Source organism: Cyclopterus lumpus, chromosome 18, assembly GCF_009769545.1.
Source record: "Cyclopterus lumpus isolate fCycLum1 chromosome 18, fCycLum1.pri, whole genome shotgun sequence".
Lineage (NCBI taxonomy): Eukaryota > Metazoa > Chordata > Actinopteri > Perciformes > Cyclopteridae > Cyclopterus > Cyclopterus lumpus.
In genome coordinates, this window is record NC_046983.1 from 13896930 (window position 1) to 13915223 (window position 18294).

Below are 18294 nucleotides of genomic sequence, written 5' to 3' on the forward strand. Positions count from 1 at the left end.
CCAGGTATTGCGAACACGGAAATGTATTTTTTTAATACGTTAGCTGTATTTAAAGCCGTGGCAAAGTTTCCAATTTGATAAGGACAAAGGTTATTCTCGTTTATTGTTTTCCCCGGGTAGCCTCCTGCAGTCGTCTCGATTACACGCTGTCTATTTCCTGGTTATGATGTTATGGATCGACCATTCGCCCTCTCGCCGGTTACTTTATCCTACTGACGTTACGTTGCTGTTTTGTTTCATTCGGTTTATCCCTTTTACAGAAGTACACTGGAGCAGACATGGTCAAGATTTTCATCGGGAACCTGTCCCAGAACACTGGGAAGGAAGACGTCGAAGCTTTGTTTACACCGTTTGGCACGGTGACGGAGAGCGCCAAGTTTAAGAACTATGCTTTTGTCCACATGGACGACCGGAAGTCGGCCACCAAGGCCATCCGTGAGCTCCATCTCTTCAAGCTGGACGGCCGGCCCATCAATGTGGAGCCCAGCAGAGGGAAGAACCCGGGCCCTGTGAAGCTCCACATAGCCAATGTGGAGAAGGGCTTCGACAATGAGCTCCGTGAGCTGTTCGAAGAGTACGGCTCAGTCAAGGAGTGCTCTATTGTCAAGAACTTTGCCTTCATACACATGGCCAATTGTGACGAGGCCATGGACGCCATAAAGGGCCTGGACAACACAGACTTTCAAGGTAGGTCGATTTGATATTCTACTCCATGAATGAACGGATTGGGAGGGAGGGGGGTCCATATTGTTCGTTGTCTGCCTTTCTAGATCTGAGGGACATTGCTTTTCTCTCTCAGGAAAGCGCATACATGTTCAGGTCTCAAAAAGCAGACCCAGGGGGGGGCCCGATGAGGAGGAGGACTATCCGCCTCCGCCAAACAGAGGGGGCTATTATCCTCCACGCTTCCCAGGGGAGCGACCCGAGCCTCCCTTCAGAGAGCGCATGTCCGCTTACGCACCTCCGCCGCTGCCTCCGCCGCCCCCTCCCCCGAGACGGGCGCCGTATCCCGACCGTGGCTACGGTGAGCGAGATGCCTATGGGATGGTCGACTACTACGAGAAATACAGAGCCCGTCCTTACAGCGCAGGGTTTGATGACAGGCGCTCCGGCAACAACCCTCCTCCTCCGCCTCCTCCATCGGCACTGGTTAGGGAACGCCTCGGAATGGGGGGCCCCAACCCATACGAGCGTGCCCCGCCCGCTCCGCCCGCATACATGGCTAGGGACCGCAGCCCTATCAGACGAGCCCCTCCGCCGCCTGCGATGTCGGCTGGTAACGGGTACCCCTACGAGCGGTCCCGGCTCTCCCCGCTGTCCAGGGCTCCGATGTATGCGGCTCCGATGTATGCAGCTCCCCGGCCCAGGGACCCCTACTCAGAGGGGGCCCCACCACCGCCGCCACCACGATACGCAGGCTATTAGAGAGTAACTCAAGGTGAGAACGGAGAGTGGATGGTTTCTGACATGATGAATTACATTAATAAGAAGTAGGCCTGATGACGTATCTAAACGTGTGCCTAAATTAATTCGATTAGCTGCATTCCTAAGTTGCAATAGAATCAAATTTGAACCCATCACCATCAGCCAGAGCGCTTAATTCCTAATAAATTGTTGCTTTAGCATCAAAGATCAGTCTTGCGCGACTCCTGACTAAACCCGCTCCTTGACATGTGTGGTGTGCTCTCTTTCCAGGTTTAGAATATGACAAGATCGTCGTCGTCCTCTGCTGATGTACGTGGCGCTATACATCCCCCTCGTCTATGGCGGATTGCGTTGCGTTCGCCTGAGACTTACTGGAAGATACTGTATTGCAGACCGCCCCATACTTTAAAACATGATTCCATGTCTACAGTTCACGTATTTCTCTGAGCTGTTCATGCTTCTTCTGTTCCTCTTGCTTGTTTTACTGTTCAAAAAGTGTTGTGAAGAATCGGATGCTAGGTGTATTTCAACGAGACGCAGTCCTGTTAACGGCCCTAATTCCCATGCTTTTCAATTATTCTAAATAGATTTGGCCTCTGGGGAAACTGACCATTTCACAACAAGGAATGTCATTTTATTTATATATATATATATATATATATATATATATATATATATATATATATATAAAAAAAATTAAATTAGTCTTTGTGGGCAAAATTATTGTGCTCGGGCCAAGGTTGATCACAAAATCAAAATAAGTAAATAAATTATTCAGTGAAGAGGCATGACAGGTCCAAAGTTCCAGTGTGGTTTTGTTCTTTTTAAACTTTGTGATATCTTTTCTTGCGAAAATAGAATCTATAGCACCATTATGTATGATTTTTATTTACTTTACAAGTTGCTTTTCATTTGAAGGGTTTTTAATAAACAAATCAAACCAAAAACTCAGTTTTAACTGTGAAATTCTTCCTCGTTGGGGTAGGCCATTTGTTTTTGGTGTCTGACTTGGCAGGTAGCCGCCATTCACCAGTTCAGATATACTTCGTAATACCCAGTCGTTAAATCGCTTCACGCTTCACCCCCTTCAGAGTTCATCCTCTTGACACATGGTGGGTGATGTTTTCGGCCCGGTCAACTCCAGCGAGACTATAGATCTGTTTGTGAACCCGGATTGCTCTCCATTGACATCTAGTCACCGCTCACCACATTCACTTGAGTGTATGACTCAAAGTGAGGGGGGCGGGGATCCAAAAATGCTATAGCAGCTGTTCCCCTGACGTTGACGAAAGGTCAAATCCATCGCTACTTTCTCGAGTTGTCGATTTTGATTCTCCACCTGCTGCCCCACGCCGTCCTCTGCTATCCGTTGCCTACCTTGTGTCAAGCAATCAGTGCTGCTTTTTTTTTTTTTCTCTCGAACCGGAACCAAAATCAACTGAGCTTTGCGCAGCTCATGTTTCTGTCGTCTTGCGAACAATTATTCTCTAGTCTTTTGTTTGCATCTTTAATTTCCTGCCGATTTCACACTACACATTAGTCTGTTGTCTTTCTTCTCGGCTATATGTACCACAAATTGCATGCAGTGTTGGTATTTCTTAGTGTTTTTGCTCTTTGTAGGTTGTTAGACTCTGTGCAGGAGAGGCCAGCTCATGGTAAGTCCTCCTGGAAGACATGCGGCATCCAGTAGACCAGAGGTATGCACTGTTTAAACTCTTACCAATAACACCACGTTCTAATGCCATACATTGTCTCCTGCCTCCTGTGCCGGAGTAGCCTCTGTGAAAGTGTCTTCTGGTTTTGTTTTGTTTACAGGAAATGGATTTTGGAACCTCAGTGAAAGTTTGGTGGATCTGGAGGGAATGTCCAGTCCTCTGAAAGCCTGCACTGTCATCTTATTCTTTGCAGTTGATGACCTCTCCCTTGGACCGACCTGATAGAAATGAGATGTGGCTAAACCATATTAGTCCTGGAATTCATTGCACGACAAGACAAACGGCAATCTTTTATATTGTCTATAAACTATGATCCTAAAACTGTATGTTGTGTTGCAGTATGAAGGCAATTGCATACAAATGTTTGTTTTGTATAAAGTGTCTTTTGTTTTTTATGGATAACAAGTGTTATACATGGTGAGGTTTTTTTTTTAATATGAAAAGTTCAAACCTGAGTAAATAAACCCGTTGACTTGTTTTATTCAGACAATTTGCTTTTCCTTTCTTTAAAGAATTGAGTGACACGGTTATTCTTTCCCTTTAATATATACTTTTGATCTACTGACACAGGGATAGTACAAACAGCACTCTGCATATTAGATTGTGGTAACTGGTTGTTTGTTTTTTAATCACATGATTGCACAATGTCCATCCTGATTTAAAAAAAAAAAAGCTCCTGATGAAATCAGCAGAGGAAAGATTGACCGTTGGTGGGGGAAAGCTGCGGGGACGAAAGAAAAACTATTTCGGAATCCTGTGAGATGACGTATTGTATCAGTCCAAACTAAAGTAAAGTAACACATGATCTGCTGCTGCTGTTATAGATGCACGTGTCTTACCTTAGTGTTGAGGTGATGCTTTGACTCCTTCCAGGAGTCAAAGCATGGTGTGGGTGCCAGATGACACCTACCCGAGGAGACTAACTGATGGTACTTTCCCCTTCTGCTCTTTTGGTTTTCAAACTGCTGTCTTCTGAGTTTCGGCACTCACAAGAACCAGCGCAATGCTGCATTCAAGTGTTAATCCGGGGGGGACCAATTGTTGAAAACACTGACACACTGCATAACTGCAATTTATGTGGACCACCGGCTCAACTCAATCATGTTTCACCAGTGAGACATTTGAAACAATTCACTCCATAGGTCATAGGCGAAAAAGTAAGTGCAGAAAAACGATCAACCAGTTCACTGATAACAGACAATTCATTTAAATTAATTTGATTAGTCGTGAATTGTCTTTTATTAATAATAATAATAATACTACATTGAATTTATATAGCCCTTTTCAAAAAGACGCTTTACATAAGGCATAGACATACATAACACAACTAAATAGAAAGACAAAGAGCAAACAAACAGAACATTTCAGGTAAAAAAAGAAGAAAACTTGAGAAGCTCAGAGGAATGAGTCATGTAGTGGAGGGTAGAGTGCAGGGGTTAGCAGGTAAACGCGAGTTTGAAGAGGTGGGTTTTGAGGGCTTGGTTGAATGATGATAGGGTGGGCGCATGACTGATGTGAATGGGGAGGGTGTTCCAGAGGGGGGGGTGCAGCAGCTGAGAAGGCCCTGTCACCCCAGGTCCGGCGCTTGGTCCTGATGGTCTTCAGAGTGTTTGCACCGGCGGACCTGAGGCAACGGTTGGGGCTTGGAGGGGGAGGAGCTCTGAAAGGTAGGAAGGGGCCATGTTGTTTAAGACTTTGTAGGCGGTGAGTAGTATTTTAAAGTCTATCCTGAATTTGACTGGAAGCCAGTGAAGGTTGCGTATGACCGGGGTGATGGGGTGATGTGTTCATCGGTCCTACGCAACAGGAGGTGATGAATACAGGAGGCAAAGGAGACCATGCCTATATGGCATGGACTCCTATATTGCTTCTATATAGAGCACTTTGTAAACCCTGTTTTTAAAAGGTGCTATATAAATAAAGGGTGGGCCGGAGGCGTGCAATGTTCCTGAGATGAAAGAAGGCAGTTTTGGTGATGTGGTTGGTGTGGAGTAAGAAAGAGAGGGTGGGGTCAAGGATGATACCGAGGTTGCGGACCTGGGTGGAGGGGGTGACGATGGAGCCATCAATATTGAGAGAGAAGGCCTGGGCTGAGCGGGTAAGGGAGTTACGGCCAATGATGAGTATTTCAGATTTATTGCAATTGAGTTTCAGAAAGTTCTGTTGCATCCATAATTTTATATCAGTGAGACAGGTAGTGAGAGTGGAGTGGGTGACGGTCTTGGGGGAGAAGTAAAGTTGGGTGTCGTCAGCGTAATAGTGGAAGTCAAGAACATGACTATGGATGATTTGTCCAAGGGGAAGGATGTAAATGAGGGGACCAAGCACAGAACCTTGGGGGACACCGTGGGTGACTGGGAAGGTTGAGGATGTACAGTTGTTTATGGCAATAAATTGATCTCGGTCTGAAAGACCAGGAAAGGGCAGTGCTAGTTATGCCAAGGGAGTACTGGAGACGTGAGAGGATGGGATGTCAGGGTCAATACCAGGTTTTTTCAGCACAGGGGTGACAGCAGCAAGCTTGAGTTGGGAGGGGGAACCAGAGGACAGTGTGGAGTTGATGGTGTTTGTGATGAGAGGGGAGAGTGAGGGGAGGCAGGCCTTGACTAAGGAAGAGGGGAAGGGGTCAAGGGCACAGGTGGTGGTCTTCATGCTGGAGATTATGGAGGAGAGGTCCGTTTCAGTGATTAAACCGAAGGATGAGAGTGAATGGATTGGAAGTAAGGGAGAATCATGTTGAGGTCTGGGGAGGGTGGTAGTAGAGGGGGAAGGGGCAGCCAGCTGGTTGTGAATTGTGATGATTTTGTCGCTGAAAAAGGATAGAAATGAGTTGCATTTGCTGGTGGTGAAGGAGGTGGAGATGGTGTCCATGGGCTTGAGGAGTTTGTTGATAGTGGAGAAAAGCGTTTTGGGGTTGCTGGAGTCAGATTGGATGATGGAGGAGTAGTGAGAGGAGCGAGCGGTGTTGAGGGCATCTTTATAATGTTGTTGATGGAGTTTGAAGGCATCAAGGTGAACAGTGAGTCCAGTTTTATTGGCAAAACGTTCCAGTTGACGGCCTTGCACTTTGAGGTGGCGAAGTTGGTCAGTGTATCAGGGGGCAGAGTGGGTGAAGGAGACGAGTTTGGATTTTTTGGGGGCGACAACATCAAGACAGGAGGAGAGTGCATCATTATAGTAATTAACCAGGGCGGTGGGGAAGGCAGTCAAAATAGTTTATTATATTATATTATATACAGTATATTATATATATATTATATTATCTTAAACTACCAACAATTAACAATTTCAAACGGTGACTGTTCAGACTAGAAGAATGAGTTAATGTGCAGATGCCTTCTGGGAAATTATGCACATGTTGTCATTCTCTGTTGTTTAATAGGCTAATCGTTGATTACAATGCTCGTTTTTTGAGCGCACTAATCACAAACATTGCCGTTGTCCAACATATTAGACCGGTGCTTGAACGTAGCATTACAACAAAAAAATTCCCCAATGACATCAATTGAAACAGAAAGGAAGACAGCACCGTTTCAGTTGATACCATAGCGGGAACTATAGCGCTGCTATAAAACTACAGTTAGATATTAAAACAGGACGGTTGATTAGCAGAAGTTATTTCTAACTAAATAAATAACTGTACTTGCACAAGAGGCTACTCCGGAACAGGAGGCAGGAGACAATGTATGGCATTAATGAACGTGGTGTTATTGGTAAGAGTTTAAACAGTGCATACCTCAGGTATATTGGATGCTGCATATCTTCCAGGAGGAGTTACCATGAGCTGGCCTCTCCTGCACAGAGTCTAACAACCTACAAAGTACGAGACAATGAGTGAATTATGAACAACATGTATTTGGTAATTCGGACTCGTTTTTAACTTTCTAATGCATACAGTATATTAGGGAGACTCATATGTGACATATAGCCATACAGTGAGGGTAGACTATGTGTTAAAACACGGTATCCATAGCATAAAACCAGGCAGCTACAGTAGTTCAACTTGTATTGACATTATCCATGAAAAGACAATGGGTGGCGGTGTTGTTAAGGTTTGGCTGTGATCTGCATTAATACAACGAAACAGGCGAAGACATTATGGGGATGTATTTACCCTGAACCTGACCGCCTCGACGTTAAACCCACCCAATCCAGCCGACGAAGGCATCGAGTTCTCGCCAATCGGAGGCCGAGTAGGGCGGGTCGTTCCTCATCGCTGTCAGGCAGGATAAGGCAAAGCGGAGAAAAGATAAGCGGAAGTAGACTCGGTTTAAGGAAATCTCTCGAAAGCGGTTTGAATTTTTTGTCGGGACCCCCGATATAAAGGTAAACTTAAATGCACACGCATGTGTATTGATATATACAATTCGTTGCAATAAAATAAATCCCGCAACACATCCCAACGTTTGAATACGTGTTACTCAGCTCACCGCTATTCGGCTGCGCTCGTGTGGACAGCGGTGCTTTGTGTTAGCACTGCCAAGCTAAAAGCTAGCACGAGCTGAGTGGCTTCACTAAGACCAGGAATTATACTTAGTTTTGGAATTCCACACGCTAGGATTATATTAATACAGATAAAAGAGACGTTTCAAATGTCATAAATTCACGGTAGATAACTTCATCTGTAAATTAAGGCTAGTTACCTGCAGCGTCAGTGAAACTGACGTCCGCCATTTTGAACAGGCCCGTTTAATTCACACGATACTAGTATCAGAAACAAATATATAGTGATAGTTAACTGTAAATTGTTTACCATAACGCTGAATGTTCAAAGGTTGTGGGTGCAATGTGTATTTACATGTTTTTTTTCTCTCTCCCCATCCCTTCACGTTCAATGTTCTCTCATTTGCTCTGAAACAGATCTCTAACAATGGTAAAGATTTTTGTGGGAAACCTGCCACGTGAGGCGGACCAGGAGGAAATCAAGGCTCTCTTTAATGAGCACGGCACGGTCACAGAATGTGCCATCATCAAGAACTACGCCTTCATCCACATGGACGACCGCAAGGCCGCCACCAAAGCCATTAAGACTTTGCACCTCTACAAGCTTCACGGTACACCAATCAACGTGGAGGCCAGCCACGGGAAGAACCAGGGCTCCATCAAACTGCATGTAGCTAACGTAGAAAAGGGTGTTGATGACGAGCTCCGTGCTCTTTTCGAAGAGTACGGCTCAGTCACAGAGTGCGCTATTGTTAAGAATTTTGCTTTTGTACACATGTCCAACTCCGACGAGGCCATGGATGCCATTAAGGGACTGGACAATACTGAATTTCAAGGTACGAAAGGATCATGAAGTAAACTAAGTAAAGCTGTGGTTATGATCCTTTACCTTATTAAACCATTTTTCCCTTTTTATCTGTATTTTTGTTTGTATTTAGGCAAACGCATCCATGTCCAGATTTCTAAGAGCCGTCCCAGACAAGATGAACGGGAAGACTACCCCCCCCCTCCTCCAGACAGGGGTGGCTATTGGCCCCCTCGCTACCCAGGAGAGAGGCATGAGCCTCCCCCACCCAGCTACATGAGAGGCCGTCTCGGCCATATGCCCCCAGGTTACCCCGCCCCTCCTCTGCCACCACCTCCCCCTAGACGAGCAGTTTATCCTGAACGTCCCTATGAGGGTGACAGGGAAAGATATGGCGTGGTAGATTACTATGAAAAGTACAGAGCCCGTCCGTACGGCATGGCCGCCTACGAAGACCAACGTGCCGGTGCCCCTCCTCCTCCACCTCCCCCCTCAGCCGTTGTCCGAGACCGTCTTATGCCCTCGTCGCTTGATCCGTATGAGCGTCGTCCCCTGCCACCCCCGCCGTCCTCGTACTACGCCCGAGAACGCAGTCCCCTACGGAGGGCGCCCACTGCGCCAATGCCCCCCGCTAATAACGGCTACTCCTATGAGCGCTCCCGACTCTCTCCGGTTTCCCGGGTCCCGGCATACGGAGTTCCACGCGCCAGGGACCCCTACGCAGAACGGCTGCCTCCGCCACCACCTGCACGCTACGCTTATTAAGCAAGGCCCGGGCATGTAAAGGTGAGAATAGGTCTGAGGTAGACTGATGTTCACATCTTCTCTGAAACTGACATTCGTCCCTGTAAAGGCAGAGGCAGCTTGTCAGTTGTCCTGTCCGCTCCAGCTGTTGTGGGGAGAAAACAAGGTTTGAAAAAGCATGCGTCCGAAGTGCTCTTCAACAAGTTGTTAATGCGCTGCCAATGCACGTCTGTGCACTCCCCTGTAATTCAGCAAAAAATGTATACAAATCTAAAAAGTATATGAGTGGCATACTCCGAGAAATACATCGTAAGCCGAAGCCTAGGATCTCTGAACGAGACTCGATACAGAACTCCACATGCAGATAATTCAGATGGAACAACGTGCTTTGTATCAACAGTTGCAGACAGTTCATGTTTGTCATTTGCTCTTTTTTCAGGATCGTCGTCAACTGCGTCGCCGCTCGCCGCCTCCTGATGCACGTGACACTATCCTCTCCCTGTCTGTGGCTGAGCGCGTTGCGTTCCACTGCGATGCTCACAGGAGGAAACCGAATTACCGACGTCCACGTCTGTTTTTTGTTTTTATTAATTTTGGACAGTTTTTACTCGTTTCCTCCCCCCCCCCCTCTGATTGTTTTAGTTTGTCATTGTGCTATAGTATTTTTTTTTTTATATGCTTAACGTCTGAATTAGGCGATTTTTTTTTTTTATTTTGTACATTTCCGTTTGGAAAAAGTAGTGTTCTGATGTTGTGTGTGACCGTAGGACGCTGATCCTTCCAGTAGCATTCTAGGCGATACTTGTGACTGTAGATTTAACTGAACTAAATAATGGTATTAAATTAAATCTGCACGTTGGTTCCATAATGTTCCGCTTTCCCTTCGAAAACCAAACCGCCATGTGGCGTTGCTGTGAAACTTCGAACTGCTAAGACGTATGGGTTTGACAAATGTAGAACGTAATTATTCATAGGACGGTTATCGCAAAGCGTTCACATGTACCTGTCCATTGTCGAACTTGTTTTTAATAAACGGATTTGTGCAGTAATGTTGTTCACAGATGTGCCCAAACTCATGCCGAGCGCTAAAAAAAAAAACCAAACCCTCCTTGTAACCGCTTGCATTGCTTCGAACATTCTAAACAGCTTCGAAAAGATAATCGGCTATATAAAATCACTATTCGTTTATTTGTGCTATCCCGTAAAACAAACAAACGAAATCGTTCCGTTGCTTCAAGAAATCTCTCTCATGGTCTTGTCTGGAATGCTGCAGCTCGCCTCATTCCCCAGTGTACCTGCTTAACGTTTCCCCTTTTAGTGCCAAGTGAGACTTCACATTAGGGTTTAGGTGAAGAGGGCGCATCACACTCCTGCCATTCTCCACCAGGTGACCTGGCATAACTGGGACTAGCTTATCTTGATTCTGGGGTGAGATGACATCAAAGGCTGCTGGAGACCTTCAGAGTGACCAGGTAAGTCCAGGGCCTTCAGGACTACTGAAGCACAAAGTACTACAGCTGGCACACGCTCATATTTACCCATTGTAGTTAGTCATAGTTGACACTCAACTACCCACTAAGCTGTGTACATCTCTTTATAGCCAGTGTTTGCCGCTGGAAACAGGACTACGTTTAAAAAAATTATATATATATATATATATATATATATATATATATAAATAAATAAATTTAAAAAACACGTCCGTTAATTAGTCATTTTCTAGGCATTGCCAGGAAGTGGAATGCAGACTATGGCTTTGAAGACTGGTTTCTCAAATTTGACCGTTAAAGAGAAGCAGTCCGGGTCGCTTGGTTTGGCTCCTAAGAGTGACTGAACAGACCTGGGGAAAAAAAGAAGTACATACATTTATAAACTGTTAAACATATCAATTAAAGATGCAATGAAATTATTCTATACATTGATTTTACACCAAACTTCAATGTATGACATATTTACAGTTCTTTGCATTGATTTGCTGTTTTGGAAGTTGACCTGAATGAATAAAATGTTTCAATCACAGCACAGTGTCCCTGTTCACTAAGTACTGCCCGGTTTCCTGGTTGGCATCTTGTTGCTGCTGTAATACATTGCGTTACTGGTGATTTTTTTTTTTTAGAAAAGACTTACCTGTTTAAACACAGTTTATTATTTGGACCACAAACATTTTGCATGAGGGTGTATTCACAATGGTATTTCAGCATACATATATTAAGTTGAAAGCAGGGTCACAGTAGACCTGGAGGGTGGATGGCACTGATTAACATTTAATTGTACAATACTAGCCCAGGCCCATTATACTCATAGTTATATCACTTACTCACCCTGAAACAGATGCCGAAACTTTCGACAGCTATTAAAGTATCATTCATTTTCTTTTTAGTCGACAGACTGAAGACAGGCCTTTCATAGAAATATCTATTCAGTATCTAAACAGTAGTTTATTCTACATACGAGTATTAATATGTGGCTTTATTAATTTACCTCATGAGACTATCCACAAACTGGAATAAATGACGTTTATGGAGTGCTGTTGTCGTGTTGTGAGGTTTGTCACCTGACAATCAAACATTTGAGGGAGAATAGGGTAAACGCATATATACCAACATGGAACTTCAGTTCATAACTTACACTAAGAGAATCATTTTGTTGTATTACTAGTTTTCTGAAAATGTTATGTTGACATGTATGTGAATGATGCATTATCTTCTAAAATATGTGCCTGAGCCGTACTATGAAGGTGAGACAGCCAGGTTCTGCTTTCTAGTTTCATGTTGTTGACATATTAGTCAACGGTTTTTAATCTTTTCATCACTTCATGCATCAGAAATACAATGGCATGGGCCTTTAAAAAAATAATAATAATGTCGCCATATTTGTAGAAATAAAATGCTGTTGAAATCAGACTGAATTATATTCAGTCTGAACCCCCCTGCAAAAACTTTCAGAATATAGAATGAAATGAGTTATGTAAATGCTCCATGGAGATTTGTTTCTCAGAGGAAGGAAATAACACATTTTCATAAAAAAAACGTTATATGTATTGTCTATATGCATCTACGTAATAGACATCACCATACAACTTTCCATGTTTATTTCATAAGACAATTTGTTTGTAGTTTTCTTAGAATGTATGTTTAAACATTCAAAAGATGGATTATCTAACGCTAACTGTTGGTGAATTTAGGAGAAATCTACAGACACATATAAACAAAGTAGTAAAATAAAAACGTGTATTTTGGATATTTTCCTTAATCCGGCTTGATCCGACAGTTATAGTAATTGGCAACAGTTATTAAAAAGGTGTTACTCGTAATGCATTTGGAGGTCTTACATACACGCATACACTGCAGCAGCAATTAATGGTTCGAGACAACTACCTCCGGGAAGGAGACGCGGATGTACTTCCAGCAGATGCAAATTCTCCTGTGGATATTCCTGGGGCTCACATATAGGCGGTCTTAACATAGAGGCATAGGTAGGCGGCTGCCTGGGGCCCCCTACCAGTGGTCGTAGTAGGGGGCCCCCAACCAACCTAAAAAAGAAAAGAAAAAGGCCCTTATCATCATGAACGCTTCAAAAGCATGGTCAATTGTATTCATATTCTTAAGAAATAGGTTGAAACGTTGAAGTAGTAGTTAAAATGTCCAGTTCATGGTTATCTGTCGTCCCCTACACCCCCTACTTTCACCATGAAATGGACTAGTCCGTAACGGTGCGCGGCGCGAAAGATAAACACAGTGACAGGAGGACTGGAAATTACACAGAGACGATTCAGAAGACAAGAATAAAAGCAAAAATGAAACGAAGTTATCCAAGCGGCTCAATTAAAAGAAAAAAAGGAAAAGACGCCGATAAATATTTAGAAACGCTGCCAAAGATGACACACTTTTTACGGCTACTGGGGATACAGGCAGGAACGTCCACAGCGTTGAACACGCCACTACAGCAGCAGCTAGCTGTGAAGTGGCGCTAGGTGAGGATAACGACGTCACCCACAGTGTTATTGACGACGTTGACAACGATGATGTCGATGATGGGGCTTTGGTGAGTCAACTGCCTAGTTCTGCTAATAGCCCTTGCCCAGGGCTATTAGCAGAACTAGAGTAAGATTGGTATGAACATGATGAGAAAGACAACACAAATGCATGAGGAGGAAGAGAGGGAGGACGAGAGTAAGGGACAGACAAAAGCAGATGGAACACGCAGCACTCTAACACAGTCATAAAGAACAGGAGAAGAACAGAAAAAGGAGGAGAGGAAGAGAAAGAAAGACAAGGGAGAGAAAGGGTAAAAACAGGCATACGGAGGAAGAGAAACATGAGGGAGAGAAAGGAAGGGACAGACACAAAAGAGAGAAGGTAATCATTTAACAATACAAAAAAATCATATTTCTTAATCCCAATGATGGACTGCTGTTTTTTGTTATCTTCTCACTTCACGATAGAAGAAAGAAGCTCATTTTGTTCATAGACCATATTGTTAGTTGGTGACTGTTTTTTATTACTATCATTATTATTTTACAGGTACAGCTCCTACATCTGCGCATCATGTTGGTGTGAAGACCTATAAGAAAATGTCAACAAGTAGGACTCTTTGTCAGAAGCGTGTGACGTGGAGAACAATCTCTCACTCACTCACTCTCTCACACACACACACACAATAAACAGTGCTGGTTTTCCTGGCATTTTGGCAAAGACAGGTGTTATCTGAAACTTTATTCTCTGTTCGGTTCCATCGTGACTATTAGTTTGTGTAGTGCTACACTTTGTGTGTTATCTGCTTTCCATCTTCATTTTGGAGTAAAGAAGTGTATGCAGGGTTTAAAGAGGAAGGTTTTTTTTTCTCCTCTCCAACCTTTACTTTCCTGTAGATTAGCTTTACCTGCCTTTACCTGCTTTACCTGCCCCATCCGAAAAAAGATTTTACCGACTGAATGGTGATTCAGTTGATAAAATCTTTTTTCGTTCTCTTTTAAAGATCGGATGGGGGGGCCCCATACATACCTTCGCCTTGGGCCCCCAATTTGCAAAATCTGCCACACACCGCTTCTCCTTCCCTGGACACCCGGTTCTTGGTCGCAAGCTAACGCTAGCTTCACTCTAGAGCTCCACCACCGGACCATGCCGCCGCTATACTCCGGATGTTGTAATGGATGGACACCCTCAAACAAACTGGACTTGTCCACAGATGCCATCCTCCACACAGAGGCTCAGGTCGCATGTTTTTCTACAACTTCACGTCCCCAAACTCCATCCCTTCCCTCTGGTCCGCTCGCACTTCCGCCTTACGTCATCACAACAGACAACACGTGAATCTAGCCAATCTCCGTCCTTTCCCTCGGTCCGCACTACCCATCCCCACGCAAAGTCACCTGAAGCTGGCTCTGTTCAACACCCGCTCACTTAACAATAAAAGTCACATCCTCAGTGAATTCATAACAGACAATAACCTGGACTTCCTCTGTCTCACTGAAACCTGGCACAAACCCCTGGATTACTTCTCACTCAATCAGACCACACCCCCTGGATTCACCTATGCTGACTAACCTCGTCCTGAGGGGCGGGGAGGGGGTGTTGCTGCTGTTTATAGAAAGGACATTAAAACAACCACCATTTCCATTCCTGCTGCTCATTCAATTCAATTCAATTCAGTTTATTTTGTATAGCCCAATATCACAAATTACAAATTTGCCTCAGAGGGCTTTACAATCTGTACACATACGACATCCCTATCCCAGGACCTCACATTGAATCAGGAAAAACTCCCCCAAAATAACCTTTCACAGGGAAAAAAGGGAAGAAACCTTCAGGAGAGCAACAGAGGAGGATCCCTCTCCCCGGATGGACAGAAGCAATAGATGTCATGTGTACAGAATGAACAGCATTTACAAAGTTACATAAACACATTACATGAATATGACAATGTATGAATGGAACTCCAATCCATGAAACAGAAGGAGGTAGAGAGGAGGGGGCGGGGCCCCTCATATTCAAACTCTCTGGTCCCACTCCCCTGGTCACTGCCCTTATCTAGCGCCCACCCAAACCAAACCTGATTTTTTTGACTCAGTTATGTGCCATCTCACCCTCTGTTCTCCTCCTGGGGGATTTTAATTTCCACATCAACGACACCAACTCCAAACCGGTCATAGAATTCCTGGAATTACTGCAATGCTTCAACTTCACACAACACATCAACTTCCCCACTCACAGCCGTGGTCACACCCTGAACTTGGTCTGCTCCATTGCGCTCACAATACACCACCTCTCCAGCTTCAACCTCAACATCTCTGATCACATGGCAATTACCATGGACATTGAAACCTTCACCCCCATCCCAAAAGAAACGCAGCATCTCATTCAGAAACCTAAAATCCATCTCCCCCTCAGCTCTCTCTGCCTCCCCTCCCCCACCGTCTGATAACCCCTTCGACCTCTCCAACTATTATAACAACACACTCTCCTCCTGTTTGGATCACCTGGCTCCTGTTAAAACAAAAATGGTATACTCCTGAACTCCATAAAATGAAATCCCGTAAGCGCCAGCTTGAAAGACTTTACAAGAAAACCTTTTAACAGTCCATCACCAAGCCTACACAGACCACCTTTAGGATTACAAACATGCCCTCCCTACAGCCCGGATGACCTACTACTCACACCTCATACACTCTGGCTCCACCAACCCCAGGACCTCTCTTCTCCACCATCAACAAACTCCTGAAACCCAGCGACAACATCTCCACTTCCTTCACAGTTAACAAGTGCAACGCCTTCCTGTCATATTTCCAAAACAAAATCGACAACATTTACAGCAACCTGACCACCTTCCCTGCCTCTCCCACCACCCCACCTGCCCCCCCCCCCCCCCCCCTGTACCTCCCAGTTCTTGTCTCAGTTCTCCCCTGTGTCCCCAACGCAGTCATTCGATTTCATGGTCAGAATGAAAAGCACCACCTGTGTTCTGGACCCCATCCCATCCACATTTGTTAAAGACTGTTTCCCAGCGATCTCCTCACTCATCATACGCATCATCAACTCCTCCCTCAGCTCCGGTTCAATTCCCCAAATACTCAAACTGGCTGCCATCACCCCCATCCTCAAGAAACCTGGACTCAACCCTGATGACATGTCTAATTTCCGGCCCATCTCCAATCTCCCTCTTCTGTCAAAAATACTGGAACGTGCTGTCACCTCACAGCTGAAAACCCACCTCACCTCCAATAACCTGTACAAACCATTCCAATCTGGTTTCCGCCCACAACACAGCACTGAAACAGTCCTCCTGAAAGTTACCAATGATCTCCTCCTCTCTTCAGACTCCGGCCACCTCAACATCCTCATCCTTCTCGACCTCACTCGCCTTCGACATTGTTAACCACTCTATCCTCCTCTCCCGCCTTGAATCCACCATTAATATCACCGGCACTCCCCTCTCCTGGCTCAGATCTTACCTCACTGACCGTCAACAGTTCATCAACATCAAGAACTGCACCTCCTCCCCTGCCCCTTTGTCCCAAGGCGTCCCCCAGGGTTCGGTGCTTGGTCCCCTCCTATTCATCCTTTACCTGCTTCCCCTCGGCAAGCCTCCGGCCGTCACTCTCCTCCTCCACTGCCGAGATTCTGATCCACTCTTTCATTACTTCCAGACTAGATTACTGCAATAGCATTCTTTACAGCTCACCATCCAAAATCCTCAATAAACTCCAGTACATCCAGAACTCCGCCGCACGTTTGCTCACTCACACCTGCTCCCGTGACCACATCACCTCCGTCCTCCAGAACCTCCACTGGCTCCCCGTCCCACAACGCATTCACTTTAAAATCCTTCACAACACCTGTTAAGTCTGTTGAATTACTCAGAGCTGGCAACACAGAGAGCTTAATAAAGTTGGTATCCTAACCCTAAGAACCTCCAGTTTCTGGTGTAAGATGACGAACCACTTCAACTATCTAGACGTTAGAGGGAGGTCAGAGACTTTCTAGTGGGTTGGTCGTTTTGCCCATACTGGCTTACTGTCCCGGTCTCCAGCTCCTGGCATCCTCAGACTATCCACTAGATGACTCTCTTGCCAGTCCTGGTCCCATGACGTCCCCTCTCACCTATACGCCTGTTCCCACTCACCTCATCAGACCTTCAGCTTATGACCCGGCCCTTTTCCACACACTGGTTGTCAGTTGGCCCTGGTGACCTGAGCGTCACAGCTGTGCTATCTAGAGTCTGTCTTGTTGGGTTTGTTTGCCTGTAGGGACTTGTTTCCAAGTTTTGATGTGTTCCTACACCTCAAGATTCCTGTACATCCCAGTAAGCCTATCGATCTATTTTTATTAAACACCTGAACTGATTTTCTGCATGCTTTCTCTGCATTTGGGTCCAGTTTGGTTTCCCCCTCCCCCCACCCCCCCCGAGTTGTGCCAAAACAGAAATCTCAATAAGTCTGCATGTCTGCATAGACACCAATTTCCTGTTTAACAAAGCTCTGTGACCTCTTCATTTGAAGTACTGTCCTCACTCGCCACTATATATGAAATATCATTTGAATATCTGGGTGACGCTAAACACAGACACATACGCGGACACATACACTATACACAGACACTCTATGCAGACACTACACGCAAACACGATACACAGACTGTACGCAGACACTATACGCAGACACTACACGCAGACACTATGCAGACGCTACACACAGACACTACACACAAACACGATACGCAGACTGTACGCAGACACTACATACAAATACGATAAGCAGACTATACGCAGACACTATACAAAGACACTATACGCAGACACTATACACAGACACTATTAGCAGACATTATACACAGACACTATTAGCAGACATCATACGTAGACACCATACACAAACACTATACACATACACTATACTCAGACACTACACACAGACACCATACGCAGACAACATACGAAGACACTATACACAGACACATACACTAACAAATAAAATAAACAGAATTATACACAGACACTATACACATACACTATACAGAAAGAGACCATACACAGACACTACTCAGAGACACTATACACAGACACTATAAGAAGACACTATATGCAGAAACTATACGCAGACACTACAAACAGACACTATTAGCAGACACTATACGCAGACACTACACACAGACACTATTAGCAGAC

At 44.9% G+C, this 18294-nt stretch overlaps 1 protein-coding gene and 2 long non-coding RNA genes across 3 annotated transcripts in view; 2 read left to right on the forward strand and 1 right to left on the reverse strand.

Annotated features, from left to right (window-relative positions):
- Window positions 1-10190, forward strand: part of LOC117748161 — a 10537-nt gene extending 347 nt beyond the window's left edge. Inside the window, exons 2-8 of the mRNA XM_034557796.1 lie at window positions 261-687; window positions 800-1420; window positions 5645-5860; window positions 5992-6220; window positions 8001-8419; window positions 8522-9174; window positions 9572-10190. Coding sequence (XP_034413687.1) covers window positions 279-687; window positions 800-1420; window positions 5645-5860; window positions 5992-6220; window positions 8001-8419; window positions 8522-9153 — 2526 coding nt within the window. The 5' untranslated portion in view covers window positions 261-278 and the 3' untranslated portion in view covers window positions 9154-9174; window positions 9572-10190. The remainder of the gene's footprint in view (window positions 1-260; window positions 688-799; window positions 1421-5644; window positions 5861-5991; window positions 6221-8000; window positions 8420-8521; window positions 9175-9571) is intronic.
- Window positions 10191-10840: 650 nt separating this feature from the next.
- Window positions 10841-13082, reverse strand: LOC117747462. The gene is made up of 3 exons (XR_004611399.1): window positions 13019-13082; window positions 12510-12664; window positions 10841-10972 (listed from the first exon to the last, which is right to left on the reverse strand). It is a non-coding gene; the product is annotated as an uncharacterized LOC117747462 (long non-coding RNA).
- LOC117747460 lies at window positions 13066-14783 on the forward strand. Its single transcript, XR_004611398.1, has 3 exons — window positions 13066-13176; window positions 13656-13715; window positions 14110-14783. It is a non-coding gene; the product is annotated as an uncharacterized LOC117747460 (long non-coding RNA).
- The last annotated feature ends 3511 nt before the right edge of the window (window positions 14784-18294 follow it).